At 38.3% G+C, this 25,818-nt stretch overlaps 1 protein-coding gene across 4 annotated transcripts in view; it reads right to left on the reverse strand.

Annotated features, from left to right (window-relative positions):
- The window catches only part of PCNX2 (pecanex 2), a 460,152-nt gene that overhangs the window by 48,699 nt on the left and 385,635 nt on the right, over positions 1-25,818 (reverse strand). For all 4 annotated transcript variants that reach the window (XM_077168355.1, XM_077168358.1, XM_077168357.1 and 1 more), the window contains 2 exons: positions 20,616-20,674; positions 10,207-10,422 (listed from right to left, as the gene is read on the reverse strand). In XM_077168355.1, coding sequence (XP_077024470.1) covers positions 10,207-10,422; positions 20,616-20,674 — 275 coding nt within the window. The remainder of the gene's footprint in view (positions 1-10,206; positions 10,423-20,615; positions 20,675-25,818) is intronic.

Raw genomic sequence — 25,818 nt, forward strand, 5'->3', positions numbered from 1 at the left:
TGGATACTCACTTGGCTAAACCACAATCCTGGTTAACTCAGACTCTGCCCATTCCAAGCCTGCACCCATGAAGCAGAAGATGACTTAGAGAAAAAAAAAAGCAGTAACCTGAACAGGTCTCACTTTAAAATCATGATCACCAACTTCAAGTGGACTCCTCATACTGTCCAACATTCATACTATAGTTACCCACTCCATCTATTTTCCAACATCTACCCTCAACCTGCATCTGTGCCATATGTTCTACCTTCTTTCCTATTTTCCATCGGTAAACTTCCTGGTACTATGGATGAACTAACATGAACTCTATTCTCCTAGACTCATCCTGGGGTTTCTGTCCTTCATTAACCTTTACAGCAAGCCCTCTTCTTCCTTTTGACTGAAATTCTTCTAATCTATTTTTTCACTATGGTTTTCCCTCTGAATCTCAATCATGAGCTGATGGATTAATACTTTGTGTGTTGGATTTCCCTCTACATGCACTATATCAGCAGGAATTCAGCAGCTGCTCAACTTCCCCTTTGACACCAGCCATGGTCCCAGACACTGGGATATCAACCAATAACATCTCCTTCTTGGGAAGGAATTATACTCAAATGATATACCATGGGAATTTCAACTTTGCTCCAAGTACATCATATGGTGGAACTTCTTCTGAATTGATGGGCTGCCAGAGATTGAAAGGAACTTTAGAAATCACATAGAAGTTCTGGAGAAGAAATTGAGGCTTTGAGAGTTCAAGTCACTTGTGATATTCTATCAAATATACTGGTGTGAAGTGGGATGTTTTTCAAACTTGGGAAAAGATATGGACCCTTTAAAAGACTGTATAAGACCCCACTGTTATCAGGATGGTAGAGTGAGATGCTTCAGAGCTCTATCCCTCCAGAGAAGCTTTGAACAACCAGCAAGAACTGGCAGAAACATGTTTCCCAAAGCTCCAGAAAACAAAGGATTTCAGTTAAAGGATCAAAGAAAAGTACTTAAAAGTGGTAGGATCTCTTGGCTTTCTGGTAGGCTCCTACTCCAATTCCTTACTTGCTTGGTGTGGAGCCAGCCCACACACTCAGTGCTTGTCTCTGGCCTCAGATCCAGAGGAAGGAAGTAACCCTTATACACACACTAAGAGCCTGCATGTCTGGCCCAATCTGTCTGGTGGTGGGTGAGAGACTGAACCAGGACACTTATTGCACGCTTGCCATCCCAGAACATGTCCAGTGCATAGAAGGCAGCTCACAAAACCCTCCTACAGAAACCTGGGAGAGCAACTATACAGTGGCTGTCTGGGGCAAGGGACTGCTTGTCCTAGGACATACAGTGCAGTGCTCAGGGCTATGAGGAAGCTGTTTCCTAGGGAAAAGAAGCATTTATATCTGTGTACATTCAGTGGAAATTCCTAGGGGCAGATGTGCATACCCAAGGAAAAAAAACTCAACTTTGGCCTTGAGTTATTTGCTAAACTCAATGTATAAATAAGTTCTGAAGCAGAACACTTTCACAAGTCAGTCTGCAAAGAATGGGAAAGGTGTTTTCTTTTCTCCCTCCCCTCCACCCTCCCTTCCCCCACCTCCTGCCCCTCTCCTACTCCTCCTCCTCCTCTCTCACCTCCTCTTCCTCCTCCTTCTTCTTCTTGTTAGTTTCTTGTGTTGAAGGAAAGCTCTGTTATAACACTAGCTGGATACAAGCTTAAGTAACAGATGTCTAACGAGTTTAAATTCCAACAATAATATATTAGAATATCAAAATATCCTAATTTCAAAAAAAAGATTATATGTAAGGGCACAGGAAATGATAGTCTTGGCAATGGAGAAACTTAAATCAATAGAAACCATCAGTGAGGAATACCAGATATGAGACATACCAGATGGAGACTTTAAGAAAGTGGTCCTAAATATGCTCAGAAAGTTAAAGGAAGACATGGACAAAGAACTAAAGAAGATCAGGAAAAGGAGAGGTGAACACAAAGAAATAGCAATAGAAAGGTGGAAATTATGAACAGAAACCAAACAGAGCTGAAGACCAGAGTAACAGATATAAAAAAAAATTCTCTATAGGGATTCAGCAGCAGACTGGAGCTGGCAGAAGAAGAATCAATGAACTTAAAGACAAGATAATTGCAATCCTTCAGTCTGAGGAGCAGAAAGAAGAAAGAGTGAAGAAAAGTGAACAGAGCCTAAGGAGCATGTGGGACCTCATCAAGTACATTAATATACACTGTGGGGGTCCCAGAAGGAGAAAAGTGAAAGGGGAGGAGAGAATATTCAAATAAATAATGTCTGAAAAGCCCCCCAATTTAATGAAATGAATGAATATACATATCCAGGATGCTCAATGAGCTCTAAACAGGATAAACCCAAGTAGACCCATACTGCAACACAGGGTAAACTATTGAATGCCAAAGATAAAGACAGAATTCTGAAAGCTGCGAGAGAGAAGCAACATGTCACATATAAGGGCACCTCAATAAGATTGTTGATTTGTCATCAGAAACCATGGGGGCAAGTACTGAAAGCAAAAAATTACCAATCAAGAGTTCTATATCCAGCAAAGCTCTTTCAAAATTGAGAGAGAAATGAAGACATTCCCAGATCAATAAAAGCTGAGGGAGTATATCACCACTGGATTAGCCCTACAAAAGATGCTAAAGAGAGTTCTGCAGGTTGAAAGGAAAGAACACTAAACAATAAATGGAAATGCATGAAGAAATAAAGATCTCTGGTAAGGGTGATGACAGTAGTAAATATAAATGTCAGTACTATGGTATTTTTGGTGTATAACACCGCTTTTTACTTCCTATTGGATTTAAAAAGACAAGTGCATAAAATGTAATGATAAGTCAGTGGTTTGGGACTCATAAAATAAAAACAGGCAATTTGTGAAAAGAGCTACATAAAGGTGGGTGCACAGAAAGGTATAAGGGTATTATTTGTATATACCATTGAAGTCAAGTTGGTATCTAAGCAAACCTGAATGTTATAGATTTAAGATGTTAAATATAAGCCCCATGGAAATCACAAAGAAAATACTGGAGCATATGAAAGCTCATAGAGACATAAATTAGGGTAACAGTGGCCAGGGCAGGGAACAAGATCTACCAGAAGTGACTGCAGGATGAATGTAGCATTTCTGTTTGTGGAGATGGGAAAATTTTAGTAGTGGAAGATGGTGAGGCTACCGCAACGTTGTAAATATGAGTAATCCCACTGAAAGGCATGTTTGGGAGTGGTTGAGATGGGAAAGTTTTGTTGTATATATGGTTCCACAGTTGAAAAAAAAAAGAATGAACAATTAAAGAGAAAATGATAATTAAATGCAATACATGATCTTGGATGGGGTCTATCAAGGGAGAAGTAAAGGCTCAAAGGCACATTATCAGGACATATAAAAAAATTGGAATTGTTAAATTTCTTGAACTTGACAGTTGTACTTAAGGTGGTTACCTAACTGAATATCTTTGTTCTTAGGATGTGTACATGGCAGTGTTGTGTTGAAGGAGCATGATGTATACAACCTACTTTCAAGTGTTCAGAAAATGAATTGATAGACAGATAGATACAGATAGAGAGATGGATTGATAGAATGATGGATAGCTAGCTAGGGTAACACAGGAAATGTGGGAAAATGTTAAAATTGGTGGATCTGGGTATCTGGGTAAGAGGGGTATATTAGGGTTCTCTGGGTTTTATATTATTTCATAACTTTCTTATAAGTTTGGAGTATTTCAAAATAAAAAATGGAAAAATATAGCACAGACATGCAGTGTTTAATAAACCAAATAAACACTATGGTACAAATTTAAAACAAATACCAAAAGGAGGAATGAAAGAGAATTTTCTTCTAAACAATTAGAAAATTTATAAAAGGCAAAGTGCTAGGGTAGAAAGGAAAGTCTTTCTGGTAAAGAGATAGACAGTCATGTGGGTGTCCCTTGGCTCTACCACTGATTAGCTGCTCTTTTATTTTGTTTTTCTCTTTACTTAAATGGTAGGAAGGGATGGGATTGTGGTCATTGTGAGGGTAGTTGTCCTCTTCGCATGAAGGCATTCTCTCTTGAATCCTTAGCTTGGAGTTCACATTCTTCTCCTAAAGGATTTCCTCCAATTCCTTTTTATTTTTGCTTCTGTCCTTGGCTCTTCAAATGTTCAGATGGTATTTTCAAGTTGCCTGGGTCCCCATGTTGATAGCAGTGTGACTCCTTGTTCATTATATTCCTTTTCTAATAGAAATAAGCTAACCCATCGATCTAGGTCACCTGGCTGACTAAAGGAGAACAGGAATGGACTGAACAGACAATCAACTCTCCTTTTTCCATTCTTCTGTGTCCACCTCTCGAATGATAGTTAAATAGGACTTATAATGTAACAGACTACATTTCTTTTGAAAAAAACTTGAAGTCCTTCACACTGTTGACCTTCTGTTCTAGTTTTCTAGCTGCTGGAATGCAACACACCAGTCGGATTTGCTTTCAGTAAAAGAGTATTTATTTAGTTGACTTATAGTTCTTCAGAGGAAAGGCAGCTAACTTTCAACTGAGGTTCTTTCTTACATGGGAAGGCATAGGGTGATCTCTGCTGGCCTTCTCTCCAGGCCTCTGGGTTCCAACAACTTTCCCTGGGGTGATTCCTTTCTGTATCTCCAAAGGCCTGGGCTGAGCTGCAAGTGCTGAGATGAGGTATGCTGAGCTGCTTGGGCTGTGCTACGTTGAGTCTCTCATTTAAGCACCAGCCAACTAAATCAAACATCATTCATTGCAGCAGGCATGCCTCCTAGCCGACTGCAGATATAATCAACAACAGAAGAGGTTCACAGGCCATTGGCTCATGTCCATAGCAATAGAACTAAGCACCTTCACCTAGCCAAGTTGACATCTGAATCTAACTACCACACCTTCTAATGTATATTATCTGCTCTCTTGACTTAAATTCACATTAATCTGTCAATTAATGACAGATGATTAATCTGTCAATTAATGACAGATGATTAATCTGTCAATTAATGACAGATGATTAATCTGTCAATTCTAGGTTGGTTTCCTTAAAGGCTCTCTTGTTAGGGAAATGCAAGTAATCTTCATAAAATTCAAGAGCAGAAAGTACACTACAATCCTGTTTCCTTATGTTAACAAGAAAAGAGCTTATTCGATCCCAGGATGTGAGAGGTAAAAGAAATGGAGTAGAAAAATATGGCCCCCTTGTAATTCTGATGAAGAATTTATATCCATCGTTCACTACAGCACCAGCCAATTTAAATAGGATGTGCCAGGGACTTTCATTATTCTTTTGGGCTGCTCAGGATCTAAACCCTTATTATATATTTTGGAAATTACCCCCTGTGCCAGACACCACAAACTGTTCACCAAATTCTTTTACTTTTATTCATGGGTACCCAGCTTGATAACATCTCATAACCTTTCTTATGTCTCTGTCAATTTTGACCTATAGGCTGTAGGAGGAAACAATGTACCCCAGGTTTAGGCCCGGCCCATAATAACCTCCTATGGAATCCTCCACTCCCTGCCAGCTTGGTATTGATGAAGCCTGGGTGACCTCAGAGGCAGTGTGTGCTAAGGAAGGCAGGGCCTCTGCTAGCCTGAGTTCCTGACAATGTGGAGCTGTACCATCCCTCATCTCTACCAGTCCCACAGGATAGACTCCATGTGAGTGCAAAAGAAATGTCTATAGTGCCAGACATGGAGATTTTGGTATTAATTGTTAATAACAGCTAATATTACTTTAACCAATATATCCATATAACAGTGAACATCTGCTACCATAGAAACTGCAAAGGCAGATACTTTCTTTCTCAGCCTCTCTTTCTTCTAGAGAAGAAGCATGTGATCTTGATTTTTTCAATCAGATGCACCTACTCCAGACTCCGACTAATGAGCTGGTAACACAAAGAAGCAGGATCATTTGGAACCCATTCTGGAAGGGAATAGGCCACAGGAGCTATTCATCCAGTTTACAGAGGCAGCAGTGGTAGCAGCAGCAGTGTGCAGAGTCTCAGTGTTGACTGTGAGGGCAGTGTCTGGGTCTACCAGCCATGACCAGTGCCGCAGTGTGATTTTAATGCCTGTAGTCTGATATCCTGCTTCTCCAGCCTTCTCAGCAAGTTGTGTACCCTGTGTAATATCTTCCAGTAAATCCCTTTTCTGCATCGATTAGTTAGAGTTGATTTCTATAGTCTGCATCAAAGAACTTCTATTGGTAAAAGCAGATGTATCACTTTCAGTGAAAGACAAGTGGGCTTCTAACCCTATGGCCACTGGGAGGTTGCCTTCTTCCGTGGAGCACTTTTCATTTCCTGAGAAAGAGTCAGATTCTATTCTGATCCACTTCTCTTTACCCACCAACTCTCCACTTGAACAGCTCATGCTTCTACTAATAGCTTTAGTAGACATCAGAAAAAATCTAGGAGGGAGAACCATTGTATCTATACTTCTACTGTATCAGGGTGTGCTAAACTACATTTAACTTGACCAAAAACCACACTGTTGGGGAAAACAGGGAATTGAAATGCTGAAGAGAAATCTTAGAAAAATACACAAGTAGGCAAAAGAAAACTAGACCTTTCTTGGGAATACTGTAGTATAGGCCACAAAGAGATATAAAACAAAACAGTCATTTTAGGTCAACTGGATTCTTCTTGCAACAAAAGCATAATTTAGATTTTGTCAAACTATATGCTTTTTAAATATTTCTGTGTTCCAAACTACAATTGAAGTAGGTCACAGAAAATGTACTGTACGAGAGAGTGGCATTGGCATTTTTTTTCTCAAGACATCATTGTTTGGCCAAAGTAATTCTTACAGTCACGTTACATTTCTACTATGGTTGGCAGAAAGAAGGAAAATCAATTGGCAATAACAGAAAGACCCTCCTGAGCAGTCTTACCTGCCTCCATCTGGTGTATGACATATCTCTGTCAGTTATGTCATAGAACTATGTCTCCCTGCATATTTCATCCAATGAAATTTCAGGTGACTGGTTCATTGTTACAATATTGGCCTCCAATGAATAATGCCTTCCTATAACCATACTCTTGTGTAATGTCACCTTGTCACTTTTCCAAACAAGTGATGGAGTCTAGTTTTATACCCACTGAATCCAAGTTATCACTGTGAATGGCTCTGACCAATAGATTTTGTCAGAACTAGCATGGTGTACGCTCCAGAGGCTGGGCCTTAAGAAGACTTGCAGGTCTGCATTCACCCTTTTGCAACCCTGAAACCACCTGATTATAAGAAAGGCGAGTCTAACATATGAGAGGATGAGAACCTGCATGGGGAAAACCAAGGTGCCAGGGTTGGCAGCCAGATTCCCAGGCATGGCATCTTGCACCATCCAGCCTATTTTGTCTGCCAGTTGAATGTAGCTGGTAAGATGGCAGAAGAACTACCAGCTACCCCACATGATAGTTAGAAATAATAAATCATTATTGTAGTAAACCATGATGTTTTGCAGTAGTTTGTTAGGCCACAATGGGTAATTGTTACAAGGTAAGAAAAAAGCATTTAGGGTGATGGATTAGGAAGAATATCCACTCATGATGAGGAGTTGGCAGATAGAAGTACAGCAAACTTCTAGAAGCTAATGAACTCTGGACTCCTTTAGAGTTAACATTAACTATGTTTGCTAAAGAATCAATAAGCCTCATAGAACTTGAGATATAAACTATAAGTTATAGTCAATAAGGCTAGCTTTAAAATTTGTTCTCTTAAATTTCAAGAAAAACAGCAAAGCTTTCAAAATAGTTGAGATTCAGAAATTGAGAAGCCAAGTCCATAGAATGATTGCACAGAAGATATATAATACTTCTGTGGTATTATGTGGCAGTTTGTAAAATTTAAGGGAAACACAGCTTCTCTAATTGTTCTGTAGAATCTAATTACACTCCCTCATCCAATGACTCTGTCCAAATTAGCTCCCAATATTGGATTCCTATTACTCACAAGGACATAGAGGATACACCTAAAACAAAGAACATATTGCCCTAGAAAAAAACAGCATTTTGTGAGAATTTATTTAGGTATATTATTGAAAGGAAAAATCTACAAAGCTAGTGGTTAGAAATTCTTATCCAAAGAATTGGAAATTCTTCCTAAAAGACATTAGCCTCTTAAAGATATGAGAAGATATTAGAGATGTGAAATACTGGCAACTTGTTCTTGTCTATAAGGTCTTCTTTGTCATGTTAAATTTCTGGACAGCTATGGTCTGATTCCCGCTTACCTTTCTAGCAATTTCTGACCACTTCGTTCCAAATTACTTGCTTGGAGATGACATCTGGCTATTTCATACCCTTTGCCTTCATACCTGCTATTCTCTCTGTAGGGAAAGACCCTTACTTCCTCTCCCTGCTATCCATGGCTTCTTCTCTGCCCAGCTGACTCAAACCCCAATCTGATTTCAGTGCCCTTCGCTGCGTTCTCATGGTGCCCATGCACGGTGCTATCACAGGGCTCAGCTCACTCTACAGTGATCCTTCACTTCTCGTTTGTCTTTTCAGTGAGGCTCTAAGCTCCTTAAGGTGGGAGACCTTTGCTTCTGAATTCATAGCACCTAGTCCCATGCTTGATATATAGAAATACTAAGTAAATATCTCCTGAATGATATGAGATTCATACATCCAACCAGCAAATTGATTTGTTCTTTTGGAGAAATCATGGATATTTTAAAATGGAGTTCTTGATAACAACCGCATACCCAGACCAAATAGTCCTGCTCCTCTTCCAGGTCTCCCTGTTTCCAAAAATGGCACGACTGTCCACCCGTCACTCATCCTAGAAACTTGCCGAAATCTCCTCTTTCTCATGCCCTACATCTAGTACTGTTGTTTCTACCTACAAATCTCTCAACATTTCTCTTTCTCCACAGTCATCTCTTGCTTGGATTACTACAATAAATTCTTAAATGGTCTCCCTGCTTCCACATTTGCTCCCCTCTAGTACATGCTCCACAAAGCTACCAGGAAGATCTTTTGAAATGTAAATTAAAAATCAGGCCAGTCATTCTTTCCAGAATCCCTAAATGATTCTCCATTATACAAAAAATAAAATCCAAACTCTTTACCCTGGCTTCCCAGCCTTATCTTGTGCCACTTTGCTGTGTGTACACACAATAATCTTCTTTGAGATCTCAGAATGTTCCATGTTGCTTCCTGACTCACACATTTAGTGTCACTCCGTTTCTATGCCTGGAACGTTTTCACCTGTTCTTTGCATGGCAGTCACCTTACTCTTCTAGGCTTTGGCTTAAGTGCAGCTCCTCAAAGAGGCCTTCCTTGACTACCCGTCTAAGTGTAGCTTCTCTTTACCCTCACCCTCTGGGATTAGTTTCTACCATAGAGCCTTACCTACTGCCTTCATAGTCAGTAGTTAGTTTGCTCATTGTTTGCTTGTTTATTTTCTAATCTCTCATCAAACATAAACTTTGACAGGGTAAGAATTTTTCTTGTCGTGTTCCCTTTTTATCTCCAGCATTAGAACATTGCCTGATACAGAGGAGGTGTTCAAAAAACATTTATGGAATGAAGGGATTAAACAAAAAAACATAGCTTTTAGCACACAGACATACTCAATAAGCATAATACAATGAGCATTCATTTAGTATCTTCATATACATTATCTCATTTAAATCACACAATAACTTTATGAGAAACTCTCATTATTATTATTACCACTTTACAGAAGAAAAATAAAAGCTGAGAGATACTAACTTTTTTGCCCACAACAGACACCACCACCTGTAATGGGCAGAACCAGATTCTGGCTGGCTTCAGCCAAAGCCCATGTGTCTGAGTGGGCTTTGACCTCCTATTGGTTAAAGTTTTCCCAGAGGGATTGAAACCAACTACCTGCTTTGCTAAAACACAGAATAAGAGTGCATGGGCGGTTCAGTGGTAGAATGCTCACCTACATGCGGGAGACCTGGGTTCAATCCCCAGCCCATGCACTGTCCCCCACCTCCCCAAAATTAAAGTAAAACATAGGTTTACATCAGATTATGTACTTCATTTCATTATTTTCTCAGATGACTGGGGTTTATTTATATCAGAATACATGGTTGAAGGTAGTAGCAAGCTCCCTAATTCTTACTCAATAGGTCAGACATTAAATTCTTCCTTTTGTAATAGATGCTACTTATTTAAGCTTTGCATGATAATTCAAGAGATTTCCAACGATTCCCACAATTAAGGGAGTCTTACCTCGGAACTCCAGCCCACGAAGTTGAAAGGTGACGAGACCGTTCCCAACCTCAATCAGGTGAACAAAGGCATTGAGGTAGTCTGAAGCCAAGATAAAGCAATCTCCAGAGCCGTAGTTACCCCAACGACCAAGAACCAAGTCTCCACAAAGGGATTCCTGGAGGGCCCTTGTTAAGTGCTCATAAAAGATGGAATTGAGATTGTTGTCATCACTCCCTAAAGGCAGAACAAAAATGATGAGTGAATGCTTATTCTCTATGTACTCAGACCTAGGAACCAGTGAGTTGTCCTGAGATTAAGGGTAAAATCAGACTTTTCATACATGCAAGGGGAGTAAGACCTGTTTTTCCCCCATTTTAGTTGATTATATGAAACCTTCTTCTTTTTCCCTTATATTCTTAGGCAATCTCATCTACACAAATGATTTAATTACTAATTAAATGTTGATGAATTACAAATTCATAAGCTAAGATCTCTTGTGTGAGCTCCAGATTTGTATATTTACTTATCTACTTAACATCTTTTCTCATATGTCTCAAATGAACCTCAACCTCAACATGACCAAATCAGGTCCCTTGATTTATTCCCCATCCCAGAGAATGGCACCTCCATCCATAAACTGGGGATCTGCTTTCTCAAAAGTTCACACATGAGCTTCTCACTTTTATCTCCTTCAAATAGCTCTTAACTCTTTCTACTTTTTTCCATCCCCATTACCCCTAATCTATTCCAAGTGGCTGCTTCTTACATAGACAACAACAGCCATGTGATCACTCATGAATATTCACTGGAAACTGCCATCCAATCTGTCCTCCACACTGCAGTCACAATGAGATTTTTAAATAGAAAAGCTGAACATGTTATCGAAGAATCCCTCAACCCCACTCTTAAAACCCTCCAGTAATTTCTTTTTTTTATTATTAATTTAAAAAAAATTAACTAACACAACATTTAGAAATCATTGCATTCTACATATGCAATCAGTAATTCTTAATATTATCACATAGATGTGTGATCATCATTTCTTAGTACATTTGCATCGATTTAGGAAAAGAACTAGCAAAATAACAGAAAAAGATATAGAATGATAATATAGAGAAAAAAATAAAAATAATAATAAAAATAAAAAATAAAAAATATAAAAAAAGGAAAAAACAAAAAACACAAACAAACAAACAAAAAACTATAGCTCAGATGCAGCTTCATTCAGTGTTTTAACATAATTACATTACAATTAGATAGTATTGTGCTGTCCATTTTTGAGTTTTTGTATCTAGTTCTGTTGCACAGTCGGTAACCCTTCAGCTCCAATTACCCATTGTCTTACCCTGTTTCTAACTCCTGATGGTCTCTGTTACCAATGACATATTCCAAGTTTATTCTCTAATGTCAGTTCACATCAGTGGGACCATACAGTATTTGTCCTTTAGTTTTTGGCTAGCCTCACTCAGCATAATGTTCTCTAGGTCCATCCATGTTATTACATGCTTCATAAGTTTATTCTGCCTTAAAGCTGCATAATATTCCATCGTATGTATATACCACAGTTTGTTTAGCCACTCGTCTGGTGATGGACATTTTGGCTGTTTCCATCTCTTTGCAATTGTAAATAATGCTGCTATAAACATTGGTGTGCAAATGTCCGTTTGTGTCTTTGCCCTTAAGTCCTTTGAGTAGATACCTAGCAATGGTATTGCTGGGTCATATGGCAATTCTATATTCAGTTTTTTGAGGAACCACCAAACTGCCTTCCACAGTGGTTGCACCATTTGACATTCCCACCAACAGTGGATAAGTGTGCCTCTTTCTCCACATCCTCTCCAGCACTTGTCATTTTCCGTTTTGTTGATAATGGCCATTCTGGTGGGTGTGAGATGATATCTCATTGTGGTTTTGATTTGCATTTCTCTAATGGCCAGGGACATTGAGCATCTCTTCATGTGCCTTTTGGCCATTTGTATTTCCTCTTCTGAGAGGTGTCTGTTCAAGTCTTTTTCCCATTTTGTAATTGGGTTGGCTGTCTTTTTGTTGTTGAGTTGAACAATCTCTTTATAAATTCTGGATACTAGACCTTTATCTGATATGTCATTTCCAAATATTGTCTCCCATTGTGTAGGCTGTCTTTCTACTTTCTTGATGAAGTTCTTTGATGCACAAAAGTGTTTAATTTTGAGGAGCTCCCATTTATTTATTTCCTTCTTCAGTGCTCTTGCTTTAGGTTTAAGGTCCATAAAACCGACTCCAATTGTAAGATTCATAAGATATCTCCCTACATTTTCCTCTAACTGTTCTATGGTCTTAGACCTAATGTTTAGATCTTTGATCCATTTTGAGTTAACTTTTGTATAGGGTGTGAGAGATGGGTCTTCTTTCATTCTTTTGCATATGGATATCCAGTTCTCTAGGCACCATTTATTGAAGAGACTGCTCTGTCCCAGGTGAGTTGGCTTGACTGCCTTATCAAAGATCAAATGTCCATAGATGAGAGGGTCTATATCTGAGCACTCTATTTGATTCCATTGGTCGATATATCTATCTTTATGCCAATACCATGCTGTTTTGACCACTGTGGCTTCATAATATGCCTTAAAGTCTGGCAGTGTGAGACCTCCAGCTTTGTTTTTTTCCCTCAAGATACTTTTAGCAATTCGGGGACTCTGCCCTTCCAGATAAATTTGCTTATTAGTTTTTCTATTTCTGAAAAATAAGTTGTTGGGATTTTGATTGGTATTGCATTGAATCTGTAAATCAATTTAGGTAGGATTGATATCTTAACTATATTTAGTCTTCCAATCCATGAACACGGTATGCCCTTCCATCTATTTAGGTCTTCTGTGATTTCTTTTAGCAGTTTTTTGTAGTTTTCTTTATATAGTTTTTTTGTCTCTTTAGTTAAATTTATTCCTAGGTATTTTATTCTTTTAGTTGCAATTGTAAATGGGATTCGTTTCTTGATTTCCCCCTCCGCTTGTTCATTGCTAGTGTATAGAAATGCTACAGATTTTTGATTGTTGATCTTGTAACCTGCTACTTTGCTGTACTCATTTATTAGCTCTAGTAGTTTTGTTGTGGATTTTTCTGGGTTTTCGACGTATAGTATCATATCGTCTGCAAACAGTGATAGTTTTACTTCTTCCTTTCCAATTTTGATGCCTTGTATTTCTTTTTCTTGTCTAATTGCTCTGGCTAGAACCTCCAACACAATGTTGAATAACAGTGGTGATAGTGGACATCCTTGTCTTGTTCCTGATCTTAGGGGGAAAGTTTTCAATTTTTCCCCATTGAGGATGATATTAGTTGTGGGTTTTTCATATATTCCCTCTATCATTTTAAGGAAGTTCCCTTGTATTCCTATCTTTTGATGTGTTTTCAGCAGGAAAGGATGTTGAATCTTGTCAAATGCCTTCTCTGCATCAATTGAGATGATCATGTGATTTTTCTGCTTTAATTTGTTGATATGGTGCATTACATTAATTGATTTTCTTATGTTGAACCATCCTTGCATACCTGGGATGAATCCTACTTGGTCATGATGTATAATTCTTTTAATCTGTTGTTGGATTCGATTTGCTAGAATTTTGTTGAGGATTTTTGCATCTATATTCATTAGAGAGATTGGTCTGTAGTTTTCTTTTTTTGTAATATCTTTGCCTGGTTTTGGTATGAGGGTGATGTTGGCTTCATAGAATGAATTAGGTAGCTTTCCCTCCACTTCGATTTTTTTGAAGAGTTTGAGCAGAGTTGGTATTAATTTTTTCTGGAATGTTTGGTAGAATTCACATGTGAAGCCGTCTGGTCCTAGACTTTTCTTTTGGGGAAGCTTTTGAATGACTGATTCAATTTCTTTACTTGTGATTGGTTTGCTGAAGTCGTCTATTTCTTCTTGAGTCAAAGTTGGTTGTTCATGCCTTTCTAGGAACTTGTCCATTTCATCTACATTGTTGTATTTATTAGCATAAAGTTGTTCATAGTATCCTGTTATTACCTCTTTATTTCTGTGAGGTCAGTGGTTATGTTTCCTCTTCCATTTCTGATCTTATTTATTTGTGTCCTCTCTCTTCTTCTTTTTGTCAATCTTGCTAAGGGCCCATCAATCTTATTGATTTTCTCATAGAACCAACTTCTTGTCTTATTGATTTTCTGTATTGTTTTCATGTTCTCAATTTCATTTATTTCTGCTCTAATCTTTGTTATTTCTTTCCTTTTGCTTGCTTTGGAGTTAGTTTGCTGTTCTTTCTCCAGTTCTTCCAAATGGACAGTTAATTCGTACATTTTTGCCTTTTCTTCTTTTCTGATATAGGCATTTAGTGCAATAAATTTCCCTCTTAGCACTACCTTTGCTGCGTCCCATAGGTTTTGATATGTTGTGTTTTCGTTTTCATTCACCTCGAGATATTTACTAATTTCATTGCGATTTCTTCCTTGACCCACTGGTTGTTTAAGAGTGTGTTGTTGAGCCTCCACGTATTTGTGAATTTTCTGGCACTCTGCCTATTATTAATTTCCAACTTCATTCCTTTATGATCCGAGAAAGTGTTGTGTATGATTTCAATCTTTTTAAATTTGTTGAGACTTGCTTTGTGACCCAGCATATGGTCTATCTTTGAGAATGATCCATGAGCACTTGAGAAAAATGTGTATCCTGCTTTTATGGGGTGTAATGTCCTATAAATGTATGTTAAGTCTAGCTCATTTATTGTAATATTCAAATTCTCTATTTCTTTATTGATCCTCTGTCTAGATGTTCTGTCCATTGATGAGAGTGGCGAATTGAAGTCTTCAACTATTATGGTAGATGTGTCTATTTCCCTTTTCAGTGATTGCAGTGTATTCCTCACATATTTTGGGGCATTCTTGTTCAGTGCATAAATATTTATGATTGTTATGTTTTATTAGTAGATAGTATCCTTCTTTGTCTCTTTAAACTGTTTTACATTTGAAGTCTAATTTGTTGGATATTAGTATAGCTACTCCTGCTCTTTTCTGGTCGTTATTTGCATGAAATATCTTTTCCCCACCTTTCACTTTCAATCTATGCTTATCTTTGGGTCTAAGATGTGTTTCCTGTAGACAGCATATAGAAGGATCCTGTTTTTTAATCCATTCTGCCAGTCTATGCATTTTGATTGGGGAATTCATTCCATTAACATTTAGTGTTATTACTGTTTGGATAATATTTTCCTCTAACATTTTGCCTTTTGTATTATATATATCATATCTGATTTTCCTTCTTTCTACACTCTTCTCCATACCTCTCTCTTCTGTCTTTTTGTATCTGACTCTAGTGCTCCCTTTAGTATTTCTTGCAGAGCTGGTCTCTTGGTCACAAATTCTCTCAGTGACTTTTTGTCTGAAAATATTTTGATTTCTCCCTCATTTTTGAAGGACAATTTTGCTGGATATAGAAGTCTTGGTTGGCAGTTTTTCTCTTTTAGTAATTTAAATATATCATCCCACTGTCTTCTAGCTTCCATGGTTTCTGCTGAGAAATCTACACATAGTCTTATTGGGTTTCCCTTGTATGTGCTGGATTGTTTTTCTCTTACTGCCTTCAAGATCCTCTCTTTCTCTTTGACCTCTGACATTCTAACTAGTAAGTGTCTTGGAGAATGCCTATTTGGGTCTATTCTCTTTTGGGTGCGCTGCACTTCTTGAATCTGTAATTTTAGGTCTTTCATAAGAGTTGGGAAATTTTCAGTGATAATTTCTTCCATTAGTTTTTCTCCTCCTTTTCCCTTCTCTTCTCCTTCTGGGACACTCACAACACATATATTTGTGCGCTTCATATTATCATTCAATTCCCTGAGTCCCTGCTCATATTTTTCCATTCTTTTCCCTATAGTTTCTGTTTCTTTTTGGATTTCAGATGTTCCATCCTCCAGTTCACTAATTCTAGCCTCTGTCTCTTTAAATGTACCATTGTAGGTATCCATTGTTTTTTCCATCTTTTCTACTTTGTCCTTCAATCCCATAAGTTCTGTGATTTGTTTTTTCAGACTTTCCATTTCTTCTTTTTGTTCAGCCCATGCCTTCTTCATGTCCTCCCTCAATTTACTGATTTGGTTTTTGAAGAGGTTTTCTATTTCTGTTTGTATATTCAGAATTAGTTGTCTCAGCTCCTGTATCTCATTTGAGCTATTGGTTTGTTCCTTTGACTGGGCCATATCTTCAATTTTCCTGGTGTGATCTGTTATTTTTTGCTGGCATCTGGGCATTTAATCAGATTTCCCTGGGTGTGGGACCCAGCATGTTGAAAGACTTTCCTGTAAAGTCTCTGGGCTCTGTTTTTCTTATCATGCCCAGTATGTGGTGCTCGTCTGTCTGCAGGTCCCACCAGTAAAAGATGCTGTGGCACCTTTAACTTTGGAAGACTCTCGCTGTGGGGGAGGTTTGCCAGCCAAAGCAGGCTGGGGGAGTGCCGATCCAAATCTCCCAGCCGCCCCGGGAAGCTGCGCATGGCGGGGGGCGCCGGTCGCCGTGGCTTGGGGCAGTGCCTATCCAAATCTCCCAGCCGGCCTGGGGAGCCACACGTTGGTGGGTGCCGGCCGCTGCGGCTTGGGGGAGTGCCGATCCAAATCTCCCAGCCGGCCCGGGAAGCCACACATAGCGGGGGCGCCGGCCGCCGCGGTTTAGTGGGTTGCCTATCCAAAGCTCCCAGCAGGCCCGGGAAGCTGCGCGTGGGGGTGGGCGCCGGCCGCCACGGCTTGAGGGACCACCGATTCAAATCTCCCAGCTGGCCCGGGAAGGAGGGAGGGAGGGGCTCTGGCCGCCAGCCGCCACGGCCCGGGGAAGCACGCGCCTCTCGGGGATCTCACCGCAGTGGATTCTCTTAGCCGGTTCAGCCATTCCAGAATGGGGTACGCTGTGTTTCTGTTCTCTGTCGTGGCTCCAGGAGCTGTTCTGTACTGTTTCTATTTCTTTAGTAGCTGTTCTGGAGGAGGAACTAAGACCCGCACATCTTACTAAGCCACCATCTTCTCCGGAAGTCTCCAGTAATTTCTTAATATTCTTAAATTAGGGACAAAAACTTCTTAACATGGCCTATACTAGGGCAACCATATAGTTCATCATTCACTGGTATAAACTAAGACTGTCCTGAGCAAACCTGGAAATGGGGTCACACAAGAGGCACTGTGTGGTGTGTTTGCTACTTAAATCTCTATCTTCATTGCACCCTGAGCTCCCTTCCTCATCTTTCATGCTCAGCAACTCAATGGGTCCCCTCCCATCCTGGGCCTTTGTAGATACTGACCCATCTGCCTACGTGGCTCTTCCATTCTCTTCTTGTATATGAACTCTATTTAATCTTCAAATTTCAGCTCAACTGCCACTTCAGAGAAGTCTTGGGTCATCACCTTCACTAGACCAAATTCCCTCTTATAGAATCTCATTGCCCTGCAATCCTTTGTTTTGAAGAACTTGTTATAGTTGGAATTTTACTTTTATTTTTTTGTGTATAAGTATACATGGTCATTGTATATATGATTATTGGATATCCCTCACACTCCATAAATTCCATGAAGATAAGTCTATGTTTGAATTTGCTTATTTTTGTATTCCAATACCAGCAGAATTACTAACACATATAGGGGTTCAAATAATTAAATATCTGTTAAATAATGGATAACATCTCAGACTTTAAAGTTCCTTTAAGATAATTTTTTACAGGAAAATACCCCTCAAGTAACTCAGGAGTTTTTAAAAAATCAAAGTCTTTGAAATATAATTTACATACAGCAAATGAAATTTATTTACCAACATGTGGAATAACATGCAATATACCTGATATTCATGTAAAAATTACTATAGCATATACATGCTATACTATATATATACACACACTATATAGTATATAAATATAGTATATTATATATACTCATATATTACTATAATGTATATTATATACACATATATAACTTAGTATACAATTTGTACATATATAATGTATGACATTTATTGTGGCTAAATTATATATATGTGTATGTATATGTATATGTATCTATAACAGGTTTATTGAGGAATCATTTTTATAGGGTAAAATTAACCATTTTTAGGGTATAATTCTATGAGTTTTGAAAAATGGACATAGTACCATAATCACCATCATAATCAAGCTATAGAGCATGCATTTCCCAGGTTTCCCTCATGCTGCTTCACCCACCTTCAGCCCTTGGTAACTATTAACTATTTTCTGTCCATAGAGTATTGCCTTTTCAAGAAATCATATAATGGAACCATACAAGATGTAGCCTTTTGAGTATGACTTCTTTCACTTAGAATGATGTGTTTGAATTCATTCGCATTGTTTGTATGTATCAGTAGCTTGTTCCTTTTCATTGCTGAGTAGTATTTCATTGTATGGATATACTATAGTTTGTTTATACAGTTACCAGGTGAAGGACTCTTGTGTTGTTTCCAGTTTCAGTGATTATGAATAAAACCACAAAAGGTATTCATGAATAGGTGTTTGGGTGAATATTAGTTTCATTTCTCTTGAGTAATTACCTAGGAGTGGGATTGCTGTCCTACAAAGTGGCTTCACCATTTTTGCATTCCCCCAGCAATTATTGAGACTCCCAGATGTTTCACATCCTTGGTCAGGATTTGGTATTGTTAGTTGTTGTTTGTTTGCTTATTTAATTTCAGACATTCTCACAGGGTAGGAGATGACATTAAGAAAAAATTAAGGAAGGATAAGATAAAGGAAATGGAATATCCTGCTTCAAACTGGAATTGGGGATGGGATGGTGCGTTTCCTTTAGACTCCCTTCCACGCCCTCTATCAGATATCTCAAGATTCAGGATGTAAGCTTTTTGAAGAGAAGACTAAAGAAACTGGAAACTCCTTATGGTCTGGAATGGTGGTGGTGTTGGGAAGGGCAGGGGAATAAGTTTATTTTGGGAGGGGGCAGAGATTCTGTCTGGAAAGCCAGAGAGGCACAGAGTTGCCCCAAAGAGAAAACAAGTAAAGCAAAACTGTAGGTTCCCTTCTAGTTTGCCTGTCGTAGCAAGGACAGATATTTAGGGAGGTGAAAGATGAAGACTGCGAATCTGATGGCATTTCCCCTGTACTGTGCCATTGGGAAAATGAGCAGGATGGATGGGGACAGAAAGGTGAAGACTGGCCCCAAGGAAGAGCATCAATCCATTTATACGAAATCTATAAAACTCCACCATCAGATTATGAATATCCTTTCTGGGCATTCATGATGGTTAAAAGCTAAATGGTAAGTAGCACGTTTATAACCTAATTATGATTAATGCAAACAAATAAACTGCTCTATAGGCTGAGTAATGCCACGTAATCTAATAAAGTATTAGTATGCTTAATCTTCTGTGCACTGCCTGACTTGACCATTATGTTCATTTCAGCAAGCATCTTGAATCACTAATTAGAGATTACTTTGAGTCCCTGGCTCTTTTAAAGGAAATATCTGAATGAGGGAATTAGCTTTTGTTTAATTGTTGAACTATTGGACGTTCAAAAAAAAAAAATAACCCAAAACAATTAAAACCACTGAAAGTAGAGATTTGACTCAGGGCATCTGACTGGAACACACTGACCGCACATCTGCATAATTAAGTTAAAATGAGACAACAATTATGATTAACTAAAGGCAAGATGTGTTTGTGAAACTATGTGTTCCTAATGTCAATGGCCTTGCAATGTCACAGAGCCCCACAGCTGCTTATCAGAGATATTTACACCCCCCCAATACCCTGAGTTGTACTGGCATAAAGCGCAACAAAAAAATACCTATCTCACCAGGTATTTCAAACTTTGCATTAATCATGTATATGCAATTCAAATATAAAAAACAAGCATGATAAAATTCTTAGACAAAGTTTTTGACTAAAGAGGGTAAGGTGGATAAAAACAAAGAAAAGTTAAAATTTCTCAATCTGATATGATGAAAGAAGAGCTAAAATCGTTTAAAAAGAGATAGCTTATGGAAAAGAAAAAATACTTTTTTCAGGATAAATTCTTCCAATCACTTAACGTTGACCAAAGTTTCTGAAGGCTTCTGAGTCCTGGATCCTGGTATGGTTTGCCTTTAAGGACATCACAGTGCTGATATTATTCTAAAAAGTAATTGGTTAAAAGTTTGATTCCAAGATCATAGTCTGTTTTTGTTGTTTATCATACACAACATAAAATATCTTGATGAACAGAATTATGCCATACTGAACAAGTACCTAATCAGTTCTAAATAATGGAGAAATGCATTTCCAAACCAAATCAGGATGCTTAATCAGTCTGCTTGCATTGCTTTATTGTACAACAGACATATTTACCAAGACACACATTGTCTTCACAGTGATGAAAAGCAATCTCGTTTTGGATTGACAGAATCCATCTATACAACAACAAACATAGATAGTTTAAAAGAGAGATGATATCATCTTACCTGGATCTTTTTCAATTTGGACTGCCAGTCTTGTGTTGGAATTATCCACTCGTCTTGTACTATGAAGGGCCAAAAAAGGGCAAAAGGTCATAATTAGATCTCTCCAAATGAAAGAACTATTTAAAGAACCAGCTGTATGAGTGAGAAATGCAGAGGAGATGGAGTTAACATGCATAAGATGATTGCACCAACTTGATACAGCTGCAAGAAGAGAGGGAGATCTAATGAAAAGAAAAAAAGGGGAAAGTATCAGAAAACTAAAGAGGGAAGAGATGAGTAGTTATCTGAATTTGGGAGAATGGCCTTGTGTTTTACACAATTTTGAGCAGCAGATCCACAAAATAAAGGCAAGCACTTGAACTTCTTATGGCCTGTCACACACTTTTAGAACTTGAGAGCAATGTAGACATATTTAACTTTTTTTCAAATTGATTCCAGAAAATTCTGGTAAGTAATAATTGTCTCCACAACTTGCTTTCAAGAGTTGGTGCATTTTCATAGAACTTTCCTTAGGTTGAACCATTAGAATAATATAAATAGCTCTTGCAAACCTGGGGAAAGACTGACTGGGTACAAGTGGCCTCAGGACCAGTATCAAACCTATTCAATTATGAGAATTTACCTTAGTTAACAGCTTTTGTAAGTCCAATTTATCCAAGACAACCCTTTGCTTCTGAAAGTCAGCCAATCTGGAACAGACACACCCCAGGCTTCTGAGTGCCAACTGATCAACAACAGTCTCACCTGTCAATACTTAGACCTCTAAAAGTTCACCAGTCTGTGACTCTACACTTCCCCCAAACCCTTTAAAAGTGCAACAGCCTGCTCTGTTCAGACGTGACTGCCTGACCAGTTTTGTTTTTTATTTCAGATACTGAGTGGTGGTCTCTTAATCCTTTGGCAACTATATAAAATTGACAATGAACTAAACTATTTTTGACTTACAATAATGGCAATTTCATATGCCTAAATCTAACACATTAGTCATTAAGGAAGGGCTTTCACTAGAAATCTATCAGCATTGGACACAATTTATACAAAAGTTCAGACATAATGAGGTTCCCACAAAATATTTGTTAAAAAACTGACCTTTAATATAGCCTGGGTCCTGCCTTCGAAGAGGTCCTTCTCTCATCACTCTGCCCTTTGATTTCTATACCTCAACTACACTGGCCTTCTTTTTCCATAGTTTTAGCATGCTCCTAGTTCCTACTCCTGTCACCGCCCACCCCATCCTTTGCAAGTGCTTACCGTTTCAATTCCCACCCAATTTTCCTCTTTGACTCTTCCCATCCTTAAAATTCTCAGCCCAAGTACCACTTTCTCAGGGATCCATCCCTGGCTCAAGGTGGGATTCTTTTGTCATGGGATCTTTCATACATCATACCTCTCCTTTGGAGTCCTAGCATCGGTAATAATGATGATAGCTAATATTTTTGCAGCACTTACTTGTGTCATGCCCTGCTCTAACACTTTATATGTATTAGCTCATTATGTATTAAAACTGTTTTGTGAGGTAGGTGCTATTAATATGCCCATTTTCACAGAGGAGTATGTAGAAGCAAAAAGAGATTAAGTAAACAGCCCAAGGTCACAGAGCTAATAAGTGGTGGAGCCAGGAGAATCTGCATAGGCTAAGTCCACAGCAGCTATACATTTCTATGTGTGATTAGTAATTATATCTGCCTCTTATATCAGGACCTAAGTACTATGAGAGTATACTGTTTACTCACAACTGGCACATAATAGGCAACTCAATAAATTATTTGCAGAAAGAATGAATAGTCAGGGATAATGCTGCTATTGAATAATACCTGCTAAGAAGAAATGAGACTAGCTGCCATTTGATGCTGCATACCTGGCTTACATTTAAACATGATCTTTGGCATACTCAGTATGATTTAATGAATAACTAGCACTTTTTGGTGGTGGTGCTTACGAAGAAACCTCCGAAGAGAGACTTCCTTTGTGAATTTGCCTCTTAGGAATTAAAACAGATAAAATGATACTTGGATAGAATTATAATTTTACAATTTGAATAAATGAAAAAGTTTTTCTTCAGAAAGATGGAAGCATTCTTTTTTTCCTCATAGACTCAGACATTTGTGAACCATCTATCTATGATTCTGTTTGAACTTCTTGGAACAGATGCTAGAGATAGGTTGGAGAGAAGGAACAACCTGTCACATGTGAAAGAGGTGTTAGCCCTAGTAAGCTGTTCTAAAACAGCTTCAGTATTCCTTCAAAATACCTTCATTGAAGATGAGCATGGCAGAAAAAAAGCAAATAAAATTCATTTTAATGAAGGCTGAAATCTCATCTCCACATATTTATTCCCTAAGTAGAATTTTAATTTCACCTTAAGACCTAAGACAAATGCAATTTTCAGTAGCAGAATAAGCAGTTTTTAAAGTGGCATTGAGCCAAAAGTAACTCATTTACCAAATTCCTTGGGGAATTAAAACACTTTCTAAAAATATGCTTACTGGAAAGCTATCTTTTCAAAAGGATATAGAATGCAGAGTGCTAAATTCTAATCAACAAAAAACTATGGAACTCTTAAGCCTTACCATCAGGGAATCCCCTGATACTGTGTCAAACTTTAGGGACACCCAAATCAATAATCCATGCCCTTGATCATAAGGCTTACTCTAGTGAAGCTCATGTAGGTAGCATAGAAGCTTAAACTACTTATAGGCATGCCTAAGAGTTACTTCTGGAGGACCTCTGTTGTTGCTCAGATGTGGCCTCAGTCTCTCTAAGCCCAACTATGCAAGTGAAATCATTGCCCTCCCCCTACATGGGACATGACATCCAGGGGTGAGTCTCCATCTCCTAGGGATGAATCCAGACCTGGCACCGTGGAATCAACAATTCCATCCTGACCAAGTGGGGGAAAAGAAGTATAATTAATAAAGTATCAGTGGCTGAGAGAGTTCAAATAGAGTCAAGAGGCTACTCTGGAGGTTGCTCCTACGCAAGCTTCAGGTAGACCTTGCTACCTATCATAATCTGTCAACCCTTAACTAGGACCATTCCAGCCAATCCTAAAGAACACCTAAGGCAATTTATAAGATTCCACAAGGGTTCCAGGCACTAGAGTAACTTGCCAGAAACCTATCACCTCCAGATGGGTCCCCTGATCCAGATAAGTCCTAAAACCTAGCCCAGCCTCTCCAAAACATCAGATAGTTCCATCTCCCTACCCCATATTTGTGACAAACCCTCCCAATATCAAAAATTTAGAATTGCCATAGCCCAAATAACCCTAAAGAGAGGCATGGAAAGATCAAAGGTGATGGTGGAATTATACATAGAAGATAGAACTTAACAAATGAATATGAATGCTGAATCATTAAATTGATATCTCTTTTACAGTCTAATATTTTGGAGCAGCTAGCAGTAAAAACTTAAAATTGTGAAATTGTAACCCATGTCAAAGCCTGAAATATATTCTACAACTAATCGTGGTGCTGTGCTTGGAAATTTATAGCTTTTTTTTGCATATATGTTATTGTTCACAAAAAAAGAAGGAAAAAAAGTCAACTGTGATGATAAAGTATTTAAGCCATCTAGGCTCCTATATTCTGGAGCAGCTAGAAGGAAAAATATGAGAGGACAGTATGGTAGCCCATGGCAAACTCTGGGATCTATCCTGTAATCACTTCTTGAAGAGTGCTTTGAAAACTATTGTTTTCTTATTTCTTTGCTTTGTATATATGTTATACTATACAATAAAAAAAGTTAAAAAAAATTCTAATCAACAATAACTAAGTTGCCTATGTACCTCAGGGCCTTTGGCTCTCAATCAGACTCTCTGAGAAGGAAAACTATCAGCCATACTGGTTACTTTCAGCTTCTCTCCAGTACTTTCCTCCTGTAAATTTGGTGCTCACCACCCAAAGGTGCTAATTAGCTCAGTAATTGGATTTCAGTCTTAACTGTCCTGTTGCAGGCATCGATGGGCTTCTCAGACAGAGAATGGGGGCTTAGATCTTACTCCCCAATCACAGTGGAGCAGAAAAAAGCTGGTAGGTGTACAAGTTTGCTCTTCCTTAGTGCCTGCCTGACAGTGTTACTGTACGTTGTTGGGCAGCCCTGTCACGAGAACTATAGGCCCACAACCTAGAAATAGGTCTTTCCATGTGCTGACTTTAAAGCATCTGTTCGCTGCGTTTAAAGTGTGATATGCAGGTAGACATGCTAGTTTCCTCCCTTCAAACTTTGCCTTCCCACCTTCTGACCTGTCTTCTTATAGGTCAAACACTTTCTCACTCACATTATTACATCTGAGGAACTTAAATAATTTAAATTCTTCTAATACTTATGTTTCAGTACACAGTGAAAAAGCATTCCCATTTATTTGATGTAGAAAGTACCGCTGGCTGGAGTATTTGTTCATATGGTAAACCATACATGGAGTCACAGGTTGATTGTAGCTCTGTTCGTGAGGCAGTGATTGAAAAATTTGCATTGTCTCTTCAAGTTATACTTCTCTATATTACCGTTATGCCTTCTTCCAGGAACTTCTTCTGGACTTCTAGTTGGCTTCTTTCATACATAGCTTAACCTCCCTTTTTTATATCTCCCATCTCTCTGTATTTCTGTGCTGCCTTCTGGGCAATTTACTCAAATAGTTTACTAATTTAGCTGTATTTGATTCACTATTTAAATTGTCTGTTATACTATACATTTAAATGAGCATATGCATTTATTTCTATTATCTCTATTTATTCCAATCTATAATTTTTTCATAGTAACTTGATTTCATGTTTATTCCTTCTAATATGACTTTATCATTCTAAATATGTATAAATTTATCATCCTAAATTTATGTGTTTAATCATCTCTAGTTTGGGGGGTTATAAATCTGCTGCTTATTTTGTTTACTGACTTTTGTTCACAACTATTTTTTTCCCCTGTGTTTTATATTATTGGCTTGAGAGCTCATTTCCAGTGGGTATTTAACTGGGGGATTAGTTGAAGACATATCTCTTGAGAATAGTTTTACATTTTCTTTTTGCCAGCTATTCTAAGAGTATTATACACAGAACCATCTTTATGCTAATTTATCAACTTGAGAATTCCCAGATACGGGCAGTATAAACTTGAACTCCCAATCCTCATGTGTACAGGCTTTTAATTACGAATTTGCAGGGGAGACTTCTTCCCATGCTTATCTCTGGCTGACAGAGTTGAGCTT

Source organism: Tamandua tetradactyla, chromosome 7 (genome assembly GCF_023851605.1).
Source record: "Tamandua tetradactyla isolate mTamTet1 chromosome 7, mTamTet1.pri, whole genome shotgun sequence".
Taxonomy (NCBI): Eukaryota; Metazoa; Chordata; class Mammalia; order Pilosa; family Myrmecophagidae; genus Tamandua; species Tamandua tetradactyla.